The sequence below is a fragment of the Gymnoscopelus microlampas genome (genome assembly GCF_963454915.1).
Source record: "Gymnoscopelus microlampas genome assembly, chromosome: 9".
Taxonomy (NCBI): Eukaryota; Metazoa; Chordata; class Actinopteri; order Myctophiformes; family Myctophidae; genus Gymnoscopelus; species Gymnoscopelus microlampas.
This window is the reverse complement of record NC_139946.1, coordinates 12,485,391-12,505,542: the sequence shown is the minus strand read 5'-3', so window position 1 is coordinate 12,505,542 and position 20,152 is coordinate 12,485,391. Positions and strand designations below refer to the sequence as shown.

General features: G+C 40.9%; 1 protein-coding gene across 1 annotated transcript; it reads left to right on the top strand.

Moving 5' to 3' along the window:
• Positions 1 to 1,344: 1,344 nt before the first annotated feature.
• Positions 1,345 to 17,503, top strand: map2k2a (mitogen-activated protein kinase kinase 2a). The gene is made up of 11 exons (XM_084067346.1): positions 1,345 to 2,034; positions 2,661 to 2,871; positions 5,257 to 5,403; positions 5,774 to 5,851; positions 7,537 to 7,588; positions 13,018 to 13,142; positions 13,817 to 14,036; positions 14,499 to 14,563; positions 14,797 to 14,858; positions 15,316 to 15,361; positions 15,495 to 17,503. The coding sequence occupies exons 1-11, from the start codon at positions 1,946 to 1,948 to the stop codon at positions 15,603 to 15,605; spliced, it is 1,206 nt and encodes a 401-aa protein (XP_083923472.1). The 5' UTR covers positions 1,345 to 1,945; the 3' UTR covers positions 15,606 to 17,503.
• The last annotated feature ends 2,649 nt before the right edge of the window (positions 17,504 to 20,152 follow it).

Sequence of the window (20,152 nt, the reverse complement as noted above, 5' to 3'; positions counted from 1 at the left end):
GTGGTTGCGTATTTTTTGGGCTTGTTTCTGAAGTGTAGTTAAACTGGTTACTGTAGCGCCACCATCAGGAGTATTAGTCCACAATGCCAGTTGAGCTTGGCATATGATATGTGCAAAGTTTTGTTTATTTTCATGCATGGGAAGGAAGACTTCCCCAGAGGAAGAAGAAGCGGTTCTCAAAGTGGTTCTCAAACATTTTCATGTCAAGGACCTAAATTAACATATATTATTTTGTGCTGGAGGAGCCCCCCCCCCCCCATCCCCCGTCTGAAAATGTTTTGTTCCAGGGACCCTCATACAAGATTTGTGTTGTTAAAATCAGGGCAGGAATTTCAGGGAGGCCACGAAGGCCATGGTCGTCGCCGTTCGTTGCCCCTGGAAGGAAATTATACTCAAAAGACAAATTCATTTTTATATGTAAGGCCTATTAAACTGCTTTTTTGTATGGTTGGATAAAGGTCATGTCAACAGATAAGTACGTTTGAAGTGGCTGTTGCACGGAGTAACCCTTAAAAGGGGTCATGAGTACAATGGGTGAGATTTGTGTAAAAACAGTACTTCTTCACTGCGGTACATGAAGAAAACTACTGATCTGCTTGCAAAGCAAAACTTAGCATGCCATTTCTCAGTAAAAAAGAAACTCATCACACCCAGTTCCAGTAAAATGCAGTAAAAGTTATTATCTGCACCCAGATAGTAGCTTGGCAAGATGTTCGTTCAACAGTTTGGCCTTGTGCCCCTCAAAAAATGGCATACCCTGAGGCCACAGTGATCTTAATGGCCCAGCTGACTGTACCACTTTCTGCTCTGTCTCTTTCTTGTCATGTAGACACCAGTGCCTTTTGTTGAGATTCTGAATTCTTAACTCCCTGAGTCCCTTTATCTTTAAACCAATCCAGTAACTAAGATTGGTGCAGGGCTGAGCATGGATCCGATTGTAAATCCTTAACCCCTTAAATTGAATTTATTAAATTCAATGGACTATAATCTTGTTATATTTGATGGCCTTCCTGCCCTGGCATTTGGCCTTGGTGCCCTAAAAGAAATGGACAACACCAAAGGCCAAGTGGCCTTGCCCCTAAAATGACGAAATTCCAGGCCTGGTTAGAATCATGTTTAAAAAATATTCCACATTTTGCACTTTAATTTTATTTATTTTTTAATAGCAGATCTACAAGCTCACAATGCGTCGCATGGCGATTGGCGACGCGTTGTGAACTTGATCCAGTCGCGTCTTTTGGGCTTGTTTTCATTAGCCTCGATCTCCAGGCTTTTATTCTTTGGTTTTCATAGACCTGGTTGCTTGCTTTTCATTATCTGGCAACACTGGATTTCAAGCTTCGAAGGAAAGGAAGCCCCACCACAGCCCAGGCTCAAGAACCTCCTGATAGCGGAGGGACTTCTACCAGCCAAAGGAGGAGACCAGACCACCCAAGCTGCCTCTCCTCTCCGGTGTAGTGGGCGATCATCACCGTGTGGTGAAAGCTGATAAGCAATAAAAGGGCCGAACAGGGATCAGCGCAGGGCAGTGGGGCAACGACATTCCAAGATCTGGTGCTAGCTTGTTAGCAGCAGCTAGGTGGCTAATGCCAGTGTGGATAGGATACACAGTATCTAACGTTAGCAGCCAAGAATAAAAAAAGGAAGGGAAAAACCAGCAATGCGTTGACTGCAGAGTGCCACAGTAGCTGCAGAAGACGTGCCAAGAGCACGATTATGATCGATCCAAATAGCTGACTGATTTGCTCGCAAAAGTAAACTAAGTTAGCTAACGTTGGCTAAGTTGCTAGCAGCCTAAAAAGCTATACTCCTGTTGCTCTTTTAGTCTTGAGTTTTGAACAAGGTAGGTTTAGATCAGCTTCTGTTCAGCACCTTGCAGATTGTTGTTGTTGTTGCTGCACTACCACTTGGTTTAGCTAGGTTTAGGTTAGTGTTATTGTTTGAGATGGCTCCCAAAAGAAGACCCGTTCCCCTCAACATAACGCCCATTGGGGAGGGACAGGCCATCTCCACGTCCATCGATGCTGCATCTGAGTAAGTGTAGTGCACTTGTTGTGATACAGCTGTTTTAAAATGTCATTGTATTTGAAAGATCATGTTTTATCAAATCACATTGTGATTCTTCTAAAGTGCTACAGTCTAACTGGCAGGGATGTCATTGCCATGCTGGCTTGTGGTGGACATCTTTGTCAAAATTCTATTTTTGCCATGGACATGCAAATGAGTGGACAATAATATTACCAGATACGCATAAAGAGCTGTAGCATTAAATGACCTTTACAGGTATGCAACTCTGAGAGTGCACAAATGCGGGTCCATTTGGTTCCATTTGTACATTCTCAGAGTTATGGTAGTCCTTGAAAATAAAAAGTTAGAGAATCACTGTCCTATAGTGGACTCCCAATGTGCCATAGTGTCATAGTAAATCAGTGTCATACGTATTCTGAGGAAAACCTGGAGACTGACATTCAGTAATTGGGTCTTGTGATCAAAATAAGTACATTATAATATTATGTATGTAAAAAGACAGAAATTTAAAATCTAAAATTTGCCACAAACGTGGCAAATTACAGACGGAGTGATGACCCCTGTCTACTGGGTCTTGTTAAATGCTAGTGCTTGGCTTATACTTCAACCTGTCCCTCCTCTGTGTGTCACAGAGCCAACCTTGAAGCCTTGCAGAAGAAGCTGGGTGAAATGGACCTGGATGAACAGCAAAGGAAGCGTCTGGAGGCTTTCCTCACCCAGAAGGCTCAGGTTGGGGAGCTCAAGGATGATGATTTTCACCCCATTTGTGAGCTTGGCGCTGGAAATGGAGGGGTGGTCAACAAGGTCCGCCACAAGCCCTCGAGTCTGGTCATGGCCCGAAAGGTGAAACCCCACTAGGTTTAATATATTGTTGAGACTTTGTACTGAATCAATACATATTCCAGTAAGCAAAGATTTGATTATGCCATAGACCAGGGGTCTTCAACAGGGGATCCGGGACCCCTAGGGGGTCCTCAGAGATACTGTAGGGGGGCCGCTAAATCTTTGTATGATAGGGACTTTACTTTTTATTTTTTTGCATTAACCACTTGAACCCGTGCATCTCTATTCAGGGGGGAAAAACAGTGTACAGAGCCAAAGTGTACAAAGTATTGAGGGTTTAAAGTGGTTAAATGTCTGAAAACACACATTTGACATGAATCCAATATGTAGTGGGGGTCCCTGCTTCATCTCTCTCTCAGCTAAGGGGTCCTTGGTCTGAAAAACGTTGAAGACCCCTGCTATAGACAGTTGTGTTTGTGTTGGCACAAATGAACTGTGTCATGCAATCTTAAACAAGAGTCCCTTCTTTCGATATGATGTTACACCTTTTTTTTTTGTACGACTCTAATGGGAATTAGAACACATTTCCTGTGTGTTATTTCCAAATTACGTTTTTCCAAATATCTGGACATATTGGTGCATTCTCTCGTTCACATTTCAGTCATGAAATTAAGATTCTTGTGGTATTTTCTCATACATATATGTGTTGATGTAGTCACAGATAATGTATGTCATCTTTCTAGCAATGGGAAAAAAAATGTTTTCTTTTACAAATATTGATGGAGCCTCCAAGGCCAGGGGAGGGCATGGTTGTAGCTGTACCATTTCCTTGAACTGAATTAACCTAAATTCCACATCGACCCAACATTAGGAGGAGGTTGTGAACTCGGATCCTAGAGTGGGCACAGAAAACCATGAGTTTTTAGGGATTTCCATGACCAGCCAAAATCATTTGAACATTATTTAAAAAGAAGAAATAAATTAGCTTATTCTTCTTTCGATCATTGAAATCAAAGGGTTTTGCACTATAAATAAAAATGACACCATTCGCCATCCTAACTAATAGCCTTGGGAATCAACCGGTCGGTAGCCTATCTCCTGTTTCTATAGCGTGAGGCAGCATGATGTACAAGTCCACGCCCCTGGACATGACACTAGCATGTCGCAGGGACATATGACAGCATTGCATTGTACTATCAACTGATTTTCTGAAACAGAAAAACGGCATGTGCATGTGTCTTTGTAAGGTCGTTGTAGGGGGCCGTTCGATATTTATGGAAGGGGCTCATTAGAGCAAAAGAAGGAAGGGTCATGCCTTTGAAATGTTATAGGGTCAACTATTTTTAGTTCGACTCCAGGGGAGGGTCATACAAATTTGAATCAAACAGTTTATTTTTTTGTAAAGTTTTTTTTAGTACAGGCTTCTGAAATTCGGCAGAACTGTATTTAGTTGGTCAGCGACTACCTTCCATTGTTATATATCTTGGTCCTTCCCAACAGCTGTTTTGTATGTATTGTGTTGGTGCATTGTTTCTTTTTGGCTGCCTTATCAATCAATGTTCAGTGGCTGTGTGCGCTGCGGTATCTGGTGAATCAGAGGCGCTCTGCTGGTGATGACCCGGTAGACAGCAGCCTGATGTCACACAACGTAGAGAGGACAAATGTCCGTAAAGTTCAGACTAAAGATTTATTTGAGCCATGTTGCAACTTGCAACCACTTGGCAACAGAATCCCCAAAACTTGGGTTTGCAAAATTATAAAACTGGACAGTCCACACCCAGGCGCCGAGCTGTGACCTATTGCCGTTTCCATGGCAGTGGTATTGTCACAGTCCCTCCGGGATATGGGATATAAACAGTAGACGGGCCCCGTCTCTAAAACTGGACAGTGACAGTCCACATCAAGGTGATGAGCTGAGATTGTTTACTATACTGTCTTCATAGCATGTGTGTGTATATATATATATATATATATATATACACGTGCTGTGTGTGTGTGTGTGTGTGTGTGTGTGTGTGTGTGTGTGTGTGTGTGTGTGTGTGTGTGTGTGTGTGTGTGTGTGTGTGTGTGTGTGTGTGTGTGTGTGTGTGTGTGTGTGTATATATATGTATATATATATATCATTTATTATATATATATATATATATCATTTATTATATATATATATATCATTTATTATTTATATATATCTATCATTTATTATTTATTTTTTGGTATGTGTAAATATGTATACATCTTTGACACTGGCACTACTTTTCAAATATTTGAAAATTCTGATTAATCCCTAGAATAAATACAGAGGACTTAATGTATTCTTTTCCTCTTCCCAAAATGGGACCAGTGTTCCCTGGAGATGGAGGGAAGACAGAGAAAGATGTTGGTACATTTGTTTCATCGGTCTTAGTCAGTACAGCACCTTCTCTCTCTCCGGTTTTTCTTCCATAGTTGATCCACCTGGAAATCAAGCCCGCCATCAGAAACCAGATCATCAGAGAGCTGCAGGTGCTGCATGAGTGCAATTCCCCCTACATAGTGGGCTTCTATGGAGCCTTCTATAGTGATGGAGAGATCAGTATCTGTATGGAGCACATGGTGAGAGACACGCAGACAGACGGGCAAAGAATGCACAGAGAGAAAAGGAACATGTGTTTGCATGCTCAGATTTAAGATTAGACTCTTTAGTACTTTTACTAAAAAAATAAAAAATAAATGTATACAATGTCCTGGTTTGCAAAGACATACCTGGATAGAGCGATGTGCATAGAAATACCTGGATAGAGCGATGTGCATAGAAATACCTGGATAGAGTGATGTGCATAGAAATACCTGGATAGAGCGATGTGCATAGAAATACCTGGATAGAGCGATGTGCATAGAAATACCTGGATAGAGCGATGTGCATAGAAATACCTCGATAGAATGATGTGCATATTATTTAATTGTGTGTCTATGCTCCTTACAGGATGGCGGATCCTTGGACCAAGTCCTAAAGGAAGCCAGGAGAATCCCAGAGGAAATTTTGGGCAAAGTCAGCATAGCTGTAAGTAGTTCACTTCCTTGTTTATAAATATTAAGATTTGTCTTCCAAGTGTACTTTGAGCTTTGGGTCTCAAATTGGACAAATAAGTACAAAATAACATGACTGAATTCGCTGTGTCCTAGCTGTACGTCCTTAAACTCTGGCACGCACAGGTTTGTGTGAGCGTAAGATGAGAACAAACAAACTGTTGTCTGTGTCTCCGTACCTGCCTCTTGTTGAACATTACTTACTAGTAGGTGCGTTGATCGCTCCCCGTCTGAAAATATATTTACACGGCAGTACTAAGGTTAGTTTGACAAGGATAATCAGTGACTTCCAGATGGATAACATGTAAATGACTGATAAGAATTGGATTGTGTCATTATGCTATGTAAATGAATGACATCACTTGGTCTAATACTTGTTTTGATTAATAACAAATATCATAGCAAAGCATTGTAGAACTCATCAGGAATATGTTTTAAACAATTCCATGATTTCTTTAGAAACCAATTTTGTTGTTATAGGCATTCATGGTTATCAAATGGTCAGAAATAACAGAAAAAATGCATAGATGTATGTCAAATAAATAAGGTAATCGCTGCCTTTACTGTTGCACGTAGGCTAGTTAAGACATGGACCAATCATGTGTAGTCACTGTCAAAGGCCCATTCTGAGTACCTTATTTATTTTGTCTGAATTTTATAGACTACTATTAAATCATGAAGATGTGACATTTGTATAATGTTTTCTTTTGCAAATACATTTTTCAGATTATATGACATTTTCAGATACATTTATAAATATAACCATGTATATTTTTTGTTAAAACCACATAATATCGAATACGAGTTAAACATTACAATTTGTCAAAAAATGGGGAACCCATTCAGATGACCACCCGTGGGTCCCAGGACCCACTACATTGAAATTCTACCTTTGCATAACTGACAGTTGTGATCAAGCATTGATAATCACGTTCAAGAGAATAGTTTATTATTATTATTTCTTTTTAAGGTAAATTGTGATTTGAATGATTATGACAAATGGTTGTCATGTGGAGCTGGCATTTATAGTCTTACCGGGACAAATCTGACAAATCTTATAAAGCATTTAAAGCATGTGCTTTCAATTCAGTAACATTGACACTGGTTTATTCAGCAGAAGCATGCTGTAATGCGTTTATCCATCCTCTTACAAAACATCAGGTACATGCATGATGATGACGGCTAGGAATATGGGGCACAGGTTGACAAATAAATATTGACTTATTCTTATGGAGATCATTGGCCGTAGATACGCGGAGATCGATATCTGGAAATATATGTCCAGTGTATTGGTGCGTTCACACGGGCAGATTAAAAGATACATGCTACCGTTCATTTTCAATGGAAACCAGCGATATGAAGATACAAAGATACATCCGACGTTTGTAGCTGTAGCTATAGCGACAAAGATACAAAACTACAACTTCCAGATACAAAGCTACAACTGTAGTCCGATGTCCGCACGTTTGATGACGTCAGCGACCGCATTGAGCAACACAGATACAAAGCGACACAGCGACAAGGATGCGGTGTATTTTTGTATCTTTGTATCTTTTAATCTGCCCGTGTGAACGCACTATTAGAATACATTTAGTTTGTGTATGTGTGGGAAGACAACTGTTCAGCATGTTGTGTATGACATATTTTACTATCTTTTAGGTACTGAGGGGACTAGCCTACCTACGGGAGAAACATCAGATCATGCACAGAGGTAATTATATTTTTGTTTTCTGTTCACAGAATTGTAGATGATGATAATCATAATGGTATGACAGAGGATGTGACAATACAATGTAAACTATACACATATCCAAGTTGGTATTGTGCCAAGAAAAAACACCCAGCAAAAGGAAACCTTAACCTCATGAAAAAAAAAACATTTTGATCCTGCACAGGATCTTCGTCAGTTCATACAAATAGGTCGTTGCAGGTGTTTTAAATGGAGACAATGTTCTTTCCCTGTACTTTGTGCACACAAAACCAATCAATCGGTTCCATAAGCATTTTCAATATTTACATACAGTACATCAAATCACATCAAAAACCCAAATCAGAGAGCACTGTAGTGTAGTCTTTAACATGTTACTTATTATTGTCTTTATTTAAAACGCCTGAAACACACTTATTGTCTGTGTTCCTGCTGTTTATGACTAAGTTCCCTTACACGATTGAAATGTTCTTTTTTTCCCCTTACAGTAAATAATAAATTGAGTTGCAAATATACTCAAATTGCCCAAATATATCGCTTCTAAAACTTTCTTCACTTGTGTTTTTGGATAAATATATATTTGAAAATATGTTTTGAACCATGAAAATATTTAGCTATATATTCAAGCCACTATTTATTTTAGATATATTTTTGTACGAGCATAAGAGGTAGAATACATGGAACATACAATCAGGTCTTTGGGCTGCAGAAGGTGCAGTATATACACAGAATAATGATAGACTAGTACATTATATTTTGTGCTCATTTCTAGCCCACTTCAATGCCATTTGTTCATATGATGATGCAGAAGTTCTTTCTCATCTGTCTTGCAAGACAGATCAGCAGGTTTCATAGTTGACGCCTCTTTCTCATTCTGAGCACAAATCTTATTCCAATAAAGAGCGCCGGCTGAAAAATCAACTCAACATGCTGACAACTCAGCTGTCAGCATGATAAGCTAGGCAGAAGCCATTTACATAACTAGTACAATCGCATGATTTCCAAGAACATTCCTGTTAAGGGAGGTTCACGGAGATGTGATCGCTTCTCTTCAGAAGATGGTCTTTGCAGTTTTAGTCATAGTCTTTTGAATCAAATTCCATTTAGTTTTAGTCATGTTTTAGTCACCTGAAATGATTCAGATTTTGACTAGTTTCGTCGACTAAATATCATAAGATTATAGTCGACTAAATCTACAGTTGATTTAGCCGACTAAAATGTGTCTTGGTGGTGCCTTGATGGCGTCGCAATGGCTGATTTTACACTTGGTTGCATGCTGAAAATAGCCGATCTACAAGCTCACAACGCGTCGCAGTGAGCTTGTAGATCTTGTCAGAGCGCAACCAAACATAAAATGACTTGTCTTTTAGTTCTACTGGATCTCTTCTCCACTATAGTCCCTCACTAACATTTTAGTCTAGTTTGTATTTGTTGACGAAATTGTCAATATATTTAGTCTTAGTTTTAGTCATCATAGCTTAGTTTTTATTTAGTTTTTGTTCGTGAAAAAAGGTAGTCGACCGCCATTTTTCGTCATAGTTTTAGTCGACGAAATCAACACTGAGTCTTTGTAATTGACGCTGTCAGTTATGAGTTAGTATTAATAATAATAGTGTTTTAAATCTGATTTTGATCTGAAATAATGCTTTTACAGGGAAAAGGCATCAGCCCCTTGCCCCTTTCGCTCTCCCACTAACTCACTGCACCAGTGAACTAGTATTACAGGGTGTGTGTGTGTGTGTGACTATAGCATACAGGCATGCTATTTAAGGCTAATTCCTATTTTTTTCTTGTGATATACAGATGGTTCTCTGTCTAGAAAGCAGTTTAAGAACCTGTTTAAATCTGTAATATATGTTTTGGTTGTCGTCTGGCAACAGCCCTGCATAGAGCACTATTTAGAAACTGCTATAGGGGCAATCACGACATGTTGGTAGTCCTCATTTAGCATTCTTTGTTGGCTGTTCATTCAGGAATCCCATTCATTCAGCACATAATACATTACATTATATTTGTACTATGAATTAACCTAAATACTGTATTTTGTAAATGTTTTTTTCATTCTTTAAACGTGATGCTCACCCACTGAATACATTTGCTGACATTGTATTTACCAAATACCTATGATAATTTTTGCCTGGTGGACCTAATAAAACATTTGACGATTTGATAAGAATATTTGATCGGGCGTTAACCTAGCCTACTTTAGCCCTCTGTTTACTTTGCGTTGAAGCTTGTAACCAACTGTGTTCCAACTTCCATGTTCTTTCCTATGCAATGTTGCCAAATGCGGTCATGCCTTCACAACCTATTCGCCAGTGCACTGTTGTGTGAAATACACTACTTTTCAAAAGTTTTAGAACACCCCCATTTCTCCAGTTAAATGTAAGCTGTTCAAGTCCAGTGAATAACCTGAAATGGTACAAAGGTAGTGGTGAACGGCCAGAATAAGGTACATATCAGAGTTGTTATTAAGGGAATGATTACTGGGTTAACAACTTACCGCTGTTTTGCAACAATGGAATGAAAGGTATAGCTGTAAATACTGTAGCTCTATATTCTGATAGTAATCATTGCTAATGAGTGTTTGCTCAGTAACAGGGGTCTCCCTGTCTCTCCAGCTCTTTAGTGAACAGAAATTAGATTTCAAGTCAGGTTACCAATTCTATCCAATCAGAAGAGAGAACTCAACTCATACAGCATGAACAGGAGTCGTGATGACACAAAGAAATGAGCAGACAAAATTATAACTAGAACACTAATTGAAGCTGATGAATGGGTACTCTCTCCTGATATTAGATGAAATAGGCAACCCACCTGAAAATGTATTTTCTGTTTATTTATTCAGTAACGGGGTCTCCCTGTCTCTCCAGTTTTAATACACTATAGGAGGGTTTACTTGGCAGTACTGCAGGGGGTTTAAAATAGGTTTTAATTAAAATATATTATGTCCAAATTCTGCAAAAAATGTGGTTCTAATGAATTATCATGGTAATAAAGTGAGAGACAGAGTTGTACATTTTTCACTAAATGTGTAACCTGCGTTTGTAAACTGCAATTAAAACATTTATTCCTATTCAGCAAAAATGTTAATCATAGGGATCTTCAGTTGAACCTTTTGAGACTGAAGGGGTTCAGTGCTCAGAAAAGTCTGAGAACTCCTGATCTATAGCGATGATTGATGACTAGTAAGTAACAGAATATAGAGCAATGATTACTATCATACCAGAAAATATCACTTGCACTACCTTTTTGAATTAAGCCTTGAAAGTTGATGCAAACAATTCCTCCAGGTTTCCCAACCTTTGTTGATTACTTACCAAACACTGTTTTTATAAAAGCATGTTACTACAGCCTCTGAAACATTATTGGGACAATATTGTACTGCAGGAAAAAGTTGTATATTTCTATCATAATGGCAATGGAAAATGCGATAAGGAAGATAGACCATTATAACCCTCAAAAGTATAGGTCTTTCTTTAAAAGAAATTGCAAAATAAAAAGGCCACGGTGTCAGATAGTACAGTTCCCTACACTAGTGTATCTCAAATCAAGATGCATGATGGATACGCAGAGATTTTGCGTATTCATAGTTAGGATAAGCCTCCGTCCCTAGTCTTTTCTGTTCTAAGCGGCACTTAGTCCCATAGCTTTTTAGCTTATTAGCAGAAAGCACAATGGGACAATTACACACCATTTTAAGGCAGTTCACTTGGCAGTCAATTCAATTGAGTTAACACTCTTCCCGCTTGAGACATAATGGTACAGGTCAGGGCCCGCAAGTCTTGATGAATTAGCTATCATCACTTGATAAATTATATGGAATCTGATCGTTGCATAGTCTCGCCAATGCTGATACCAGCAGTTTAGAAGTATCGTAGGCATTTCTGATACTGCTATCAGAACAACTCTGCTTAGGAACTGGAGGAAACTCTGACGGGAAGAGGTCTGCCAGACCCAAAGCCAAAAAGGCAAAAGAATAGTTCCTCAGTGCGTGATACCAACTGTAACATGGAGGAGGAAGCATGATGGTCTGATGGCCTAACCCTCTTGCTGGGTTGAGAGTCTGGAACTTGAACAGAGTGACTGGCACAAAAAGGGCTACTATAGCATTTTGCAGCAGCCTACTTGGTCAGGGGTTCACCCTACAGCAAGATAACATACCTCCAGGCTATGTAAGAACTACCATGGAATCAAATTCATGATGTTTTATTACATTTTAAATTAGATTATTATATGTTTCTTTGTTCTATGCTTTAATTTCATAGTACATTGAGAGCTGCATACATTTCTGGAAACATTGAGGTGCTCTAAAAGCACTATAAAGTAGAGCTTGTGGTGCTGTGGTGTCATGATAGGAGGACCCAGTGAGGAATACGTTATTTATTGCTCATTAACATCAACATTATCAGGGCTGCTGGTGCAAAACAGAATGATTTGACCTCCATATTGTAGCTCAGGGTGGTGCGAGCGTATAGCTTTCCCGCAGCATAGGGTCGGTGGTACTGTATAGTGAGTAGTGGCAGGTCTCAGTAAGGACAGAGTTGTCTCCGAGCCCAGGCGGTAATTACAGCCTCTCGGATGTGATTATACAGCAGCCGCGCCCTGTCGACCCCTCCCTCTGTCTCCCTCTCCCTCTCTGTCGCTCTCCCGCTCTTTCATGCCACCTCTTTTTCTCAGAGTCGCTCCTTGTTTGTCCTTGGGTGGTGGTGATGGTGGTGCGGGGGGCGGGTCACACACCACAGAGGATGGATTGCAGGGCTTCAGTCCTACCCCGTTATTTTTATTTTTTTGTGCAGGATGTTTTTCCACAGCGCTGAGGGCCAGTAGTGAGGAAGGACTGGGTTTGTTTGTGACGGGGGCTCGGCACTAGTTATTTTCTTACTGCCTTGCTTAAGAGAGCCCCGCAGACAGAACGGCTTGGCCTGAGCTTGCCATCACCCGCGGTGGCCTTTTCGTTCACGGGCAGACTTCGGAGTCCTGGTCTAAATATTTTTCTCTGAAGTGGTTCTCCATGGTGAGAAAGATTTGGTCATATACAGGACTTATTCTCCATCCTTCAGAGTACCAGGGTCTTTACACTAACACACCAGGCAGTTCTCTTATTTATGATGTGGTCAGTCTTGGTAATTTATTGTACAGAATCCCATTAGCAGTGACATATTTTCTTGCTAGTGTCCACAGCTTTTGCTATAGGCCTATTCATCAGTGCTTGGTTGTTTTGGTGTGGGAGACAGAAAGGGGGTAGAGGAAGTGCAGTATGAAGATGGGGCATGTGCTGCTTCTGGGTGCTGAGCAGGGAGTTCACCTTTGTGCACCTGTCTCCCCCCCCCTGTGTGTGTGTGTGTGTGTGTGTGTGTGTGTGTGTGTGTGTGTGTGTGTGTGTGTGTGTGTGTGTGTGTGTGTCCGCCCACCCTCTCCTCACCACTCAGACGTCAAGCCCTCCAACATCCTGGTCAACTCTCGCGGGGAAATCAAGCTGTGCGACTTTGGCGTGAGCGGCCAGCTCATCGATTCCATGGCCAACTCCTTCGTTGGAACGCGCTCCTACATGTCGGTGAGTCAGCTTTGCGCCCCCTCCACACCTCAACTCCGTTTCTTTTTTCTCTGGCCCTATCCCCACTTTTTCCCTCCTCCTCTTTTCTCTCCCATCTCCCTATTTCACTGACCCCTCCCTCTCTCTACCTCTCTCCCTCTCTCTCTCTCTGCTCCCTTCCTCTGGCCCTCCCTCATGTCCCTGCCAAGAGCATAGGGCCGTGCCCAGGAAAGGGCTGTTTGGCACTGAGGCAGGCACTGCCAACTGTGCTCTGTCCTCTCCCTCGACTCTCCCCCCTTTCTCCCTCTCTCTCTCCCTCTCTTTCTCCCACCTCGTCTCCTTTTAATATACCTGGAGGCTGCAGTACCCAGGACTTTGCTGCTTGTTCGTTCTCACTGAATGGTAGATGGCCCTTTGCCTCTGCCTGTCATAAGCCCTAACACCTACAACCATCCTTATACTCCTTCATAGTCTGAACAGAACAAAGGCTTCCTTCATTTCCTGCCAAGCCCTACTATCCTCTGTCCTTTTGCCCCCTTCCACACCTTGTCCTTGCTGTACCCACTCCACACACCCCCCACCTCCCCCCCCCCGTACTAGCCATCTCTGCCCATTCCTCTCTCTATCCTGCCTGTCGACTTGGCACACAGAGGCTCTCCGTGCTCTCTCTGACGTAGTTGTGTGTTCCTCAACAGCCGGAGAGACTGCAGGGCACTCACTATTCGGTGCAGTCGGACGTGTGGAGCATGGGTCTGTCTCTGGTGGAGCTGGCTATCGGCCGCTTTCCCATCCCCCCGCCCGATGCCAAGGAGCTGGAAGCCATCTTCGGACGGCCCATCATAGACGGTGGGGCAGAGGGAGAGCCTCACACCAACATGCAGAGGCCCAGACCCCCAGGCACTAGGCCCGCAAGCGGTAGGGATGAAGAAATGCACGTGTGTGCGCCACACACACAGACACACAGACACACACACACACACACACACACACACACACACACACACACACACACACACACACACACACACACACACACACACACACACACACACACACACACACACACACACACACACACACACACACACACACACACACACACACACACACAGTATAAACAGATAATGCGATTTATACAGAACATTTCTAAAGCGTAATGGTACTCGTACACATGCAGACACTGCTTGGACGACCTTAACACTGATGGTATAGCTAGTTTTCGTTTTGCATTTCATATCTCAGTTTTTATATTGATTAGTTTGCTATTGTACCTTTCTGAACTGAAAAAATATATAAAATAAAATGTCAAGGTTATAACACTGCCATTGCATGGATGACGATGCCTGATTTTGCTAATGATATGCGACTCCTCTACAGGACATGGGATGGACAGCCGACCTGCCATGGCTATATTCGAGCTTCTGGACTACATTGTGAATGAGGTCAGAGGAACTGCTGACTACACAGCTTATTCTCTTACACTCTTTCTTTCCTCATACAGTCTCATAGCTCACCCCACCCCAACTCTTTCTCCCTCTTTTCTCTCTTGCTCCTCTTGAAATGCACACACACACACACACACACACACACACACACACACACACACACACACGTTTGTTCTCTCTCTGTTCTGGTTTCTGTTGGTGATGTTATTTGATTCCTGCTTCCTCCTCAGCCTCCTCCTAAGCTGCCACATGGTGTCTTCACCTCCGACTTCCAGGAATTTGTTACAAAATGGTGAGCATCAACATGGCCGTGTCAAACTAAAGCCTAATTTATACTTACAGTAGTTGCATGATTGTGTCGCTGGCCTAAAATAGCAGATTTTAAGCTAATACTTGATGTTGGCTTGAAAATCAATCTAGTGTAAATTAGACTTTGGCTACCAACTCCAACTTCCCTTGTATGAACTCCCTTCATACAAGGGATAAAGCACCAGGACAAAACTATAAAGTATTATAGTAGTACTATAAAGTTGCAATAGGTACATAAAAGTAATACTTAGTGTTGACCGAAAAACATCTAGGAACGAAACAATTGGTTATGTTTAAGAAGGGGGCGGTTTAAGCAGTCAGTTTAGTGAGATGTCAGGGAGATTAACCGATGAAAGGTTTTCTTACACTGAAATGGAAAGCATAGGTTTTATCTCATTGGTCTGACTTCTTTGTTGTTGTTGTCTTGTTTGTGTTTGTAGTCTGATTAAGAACCCAGCAGAGAGGGCAGATCTCAAGATGCTGACGGTGGGTCCACAACTTCACTGGATGCCGCATTTGAAATGCATACATAGATTTCTGACATTACAGTTCTTTTACATTTGTCTGATGTTTTGGTTTAGTAGCGCAGAACTAAAAATCTGTCATTTTCCCCCCCCAGAGTCACACGTTTATCAAGCGATCCGAGGTGGAAGGGGTGGACTTTGCCGGCTGGCTGTGTAGAACCATGAACCTCAACCAGCCCAGTACTCCCACTCGTGGCACTGACTGAACAAACCTGGATCAAGCCCCACTGCCCTCACTCAGACCTCTAGGTCTTAAAATACAGTACATGCTTACAAACACACGCATACATACATACACACACACGTTGTCATCACACACGTTGGCACCCTGTTTGTCTTATTCTTTGGTTGAAAAACAAAGAAACCAAAAAACCTGTTTTGGTCTCCTCCTCATGTTTTTGTTCACCAGCAGCAGCAGGGCCCATTGAGTCACTGTACTGTAAGACCACAGATTCACCACCATCACCACCACCACCAGTGTCAGAGTAACTATGGCTCACTTCGCCACTCATTTTCAAGGGGAGACATAAGGCACCGAAGGGCTGCCAGGGTGTCGGTTGATGAATTTGCATTGATCGCACAGCACCACTTTTGTATTGTTGAATATTCTGTATTAATCTTTTCTATGGCAACGGCTGATGGCTGGCGGGGTTGTACTTTAATAGTTTGCTGCGGTAGAGAGTTGTCGGGGTGAAACGGAGACGAGGAGTCTAAAAATATTCTCTCTCTCTCTGCTGACAAATTTAAAAATTGGGTTTTAATGATGATTATGTTAATTTATTGATTATGCAATGTTTTGAACAGAATCCTTTTGTTTATTTTTTTGTTATTGATATTATCAACTGAGGTTTTTTTGCGATTACCTGCCGTTGAATATTTGATTAGGAGTAGGCCTACAGGACAAATGGATCGAACAGCAGTCAATTTTTTTTCTTCTTGGTAAATGAGAGAGATCGTGCTAAAAATCACTTACTGTACTTTGTTAACGGTGAGAGACAAACCAAAGAGGGTACTCATGACTACTAAGGTTTTGGATGTAATGCCTGATCATTTTTATTTTATTTTGTATGCACATTCATGAACAGTATATCTATGTACTTTGAATGTTGGCATTTCATTTGCTTTTTTTCCAGGTAATTACTCAGATTGTATAGACATTGCTTCCTCAAAATAACTTTAAATTAACCTTCAATGTTTGTGTGACATGTTTCATGTTGGGGAAGTCATATTACACTTTCGGGGGCCCTGAAATATGCCTGTATGTCTTCTGATGACCATGAGGAAGCAATGATCAAAATGTACTAATTGGACAATATAGCATGGTTTATTATCTTTCTAATGTATGGGTATTTTGTTTCCCAAGATCATGATGGGGATGATGGTTAGCTGGTGTTATCAAATGCCTGAATCTCTGTTACATCAATATGTCATTTCAATCATGTTGACTACTAAGATTTTTCTGCTTTGTTGTTGGTCTGTACTTGAATAATTGCCCCAAAGTGTATGTGGTCATGTTTCCACTGTACTGCTATGTTTTTGAGTATGTGACATGCGCTCCAAGCTCGCTCGCTCTCTCTCTCTCTCTCTTGGTAAACTACACAGTCCAGAGCCTGGTTTTCCTGGTGGGGAATGCCATTGGAAGCCTTTTTTCAGTTACTTTTTTCCCTGTGATTTAACCAACTCTGTTGTGATAAAAGTGCAAGCCAACCTCAAGTACCACTCCAGACAGGCAAAAGCAAATGCTTCAAGCAGTTAAAAAGGCTTTTAATGACCATTTTGACTCAAGTCTGGTTTTGGGGGTATGGTGGTGGTGATGTTAACTTGCTAGCCTGCAGTCTGCTCCTGTATCCTCTCTGCTTCTGGCTGACTTTCCTTATTATCCCCAATAGACTTTGCATTCATCTTCAACAAAGGGAATGCACTGCCACCTCAATGTACAAAGTTATTTAAAAAAAGGTACAGGAGCACTTTGCAGTCTTAATATACACATTTTGATTTATGTAAATTACATGGGAGAAGAGTTCTTTTATTATAATATAAAAATGTGTCTGATAAGGTTATAATGTATAAAAATGATCAAAATAAAAACTTATTTGTGAATGTACCTTTAACAGTTTTTCATTTGAGACGGCAACTCCTATAAGCACCTATGTGACATGCGGTTTCTTGTTGTGACAAAGGTTTACTATATATCTTATGCCCGTTTCAACTCATCTGTGTGGATGTACAGTATAGGGTCAATTCAGTCGAGTTGTGTTGTGATATTATTAACTATGCCTAATCCACACAAAGCACTGAACTATCTGCATGCATTCAGTGCGATTTTGCTATAACACGCGATATAACTATGCATTTATTTCTTCATGGATAGGCATGGCAATAATTCTTATCGTGTGGAATGACCGTGGATACAAATGTAAATGAGTACATTTAGGTCTGAAATTTAGGAGTTTTCAAATTAAATTATTTTCCAAATAATTCACCAAATAATTTACATAAAAAATATATTGAGGTGCCCACAATGTTTAGGTGCCCACCCAGTGCCCACTCATCCGGCGGTTACCCGTGGCCTTTGCAACACATTACACAGGTGAGCCAGAGTAGCTACCGGCCGCGAATAGTTTGGAAGGAACCAACTTCTGTCTAGTCTACGTTGATTCTGACACCACGACCACTTTAGTTTCTCTGTGAGTAATCTATCTATTCTACACTGAACTACACTGTTCCAGACTGAACTTCTGAGTCGTGCGGTTCGGCCTCAAATGACCAGAATGGCTGGGTATTTTATTTGGGCTACTTTTCTTGAGGTTTGAATGCGAAACATGTGACTTGGTGAGGGGGCTTCAGACATCGAGTTACACCATAGGGCTGTCACGATTATGACGTTTTACTTGACGATTCATTGTCACTCAAATAATTGCGATTAACGTTTTAATTGTGTTTCTTGTTGTGTTGAACATTATGGGGGAAAAAATACACTTCTGTTTGGCTTTAGGCTTTGTAAACAAGTTGCACACGGTGGATATGACAAATAACACATATTTAATTACTTTATGCTTAAAAAGATAAACATTAATAGTGGAATTAGCCGATCTACAAGCTGAGTTTGTAGATTTTTTTTTGATATATATGAACATTTTTAACATGGAAATGATTGGCGATTATGACGATTATGCAAAAAAATAATTGCGATTTAGTTGACTGTAATTATTGTGACAGGCCTATTTACACTTTTATTTTTGTTGCATCTGAAAAATACAATGTTTTAAAGTGTCATAATGACATTTTACCATAGGCTATTACTTAATACTGGGTTTCAAATAGATTTCTCCACGTCTCTCTCCTTTTTTTTGTCTAGGTTTTAATTGAAACCATAAGGCAGACACAAATGACAAACACAGAGCTGATGTGGGGCTGTCTGTCTGTCTGGGTGGGTGAGGACTGCTTTATATTGGACGACGACGTTGTCATAAAAATGTCTGACATCATCCACCCGGGGGCTGAAAATAAGCTATTTTAGTTATTGAAAACTTAAACGAAAGAGAATTGTTTTATTATGCATTTATCAAAATTGTATTTTTTTTAATGGTATTTTAATCTCAACTTTTAATTATGCAGTACATTCCCTACTCAGTGTTTGAAATATAATATAATGACATGAATATATGAGTGGTGCAAAGTAACTGAGTACATTTACTCAAGTACTGTACTTAAGTACAATTTTGAGGTATTTTTTACTTTACTGGAGTATTTCCCGTTTTCAGTACTTTTACTTCTACTCCACTACATCTCAGAGGCAAATATTATACTTTTACTCCACTACAATTGGAGTTGCATTGTGAGCTTGTAGATCTGCTATTTTCAAAAGATTTCAATACATTTTTATGTCTGAAAACTTGCACAATGAGTAATTTTACTTTTGTACTTCAAATATATTTTGATACTTGATACTTTTGTACTTTTACTCAAGTATATTTCTATTACCAGACTTTTACTTGTAACAGAGTATTTCTACATTGCAGTATTGATACTTTCACTTAAGTAAAACATGTGAGTACTTTTTCCACCACTGTATATATTGTATTTGTTTTTTGTTTGTATTGATGTATTTTGGTCACCTGTTGTGGTGTTTGACAGTGCCCTCTAGGCAGGGTGTGTGAAACTGCCTCTCCTCAGCCTAATCAGCCTCTAGAGTCCCTCGCATAGTGATCTCCGCAGTGCCACCGTCAAGCCACAATGCCATGCTGTCATGTGGGACTCTCTAACTTCCTGTGAGACTGGAGGCAAACAGGCAACCCCTCCAACCGGCAGGTTTACGACCTTGCATAAGGTATGTCATTCATGCCATTCATTCATCCATGCGGGGCATATGATTTCCAAGTTCATTGTCAGGTGTGTGTGCTGCACCAGCTCTCTGCCTGTGAGGTATGTATGCACAGTAAATTGTTGCTACATCCTCCACCACCCCTCAACACAGCACAAACACTGGCAACGCACTGAGTCAGGGGTTGTGCAGGCGGGTGGTTGGCAATTGCACAATATCCGAGACCGAGACATCAAGCACTTGAAGCTGTAGAGAAAGAAGTGAAGCTGTCATCCCTCATGGTGGATCGCAAAGGCCTGCTTTCGTACCTGGTAAATGCATTTCCTGATGTCTCACCTGTAGCAGCTTGGCAGGTATTATGTCGAGATGAGGCTGAGCCAGTGTGTTGAGGGGGTTGTTGGCAGCCCCTACTGTATGTGCTGGAATGTG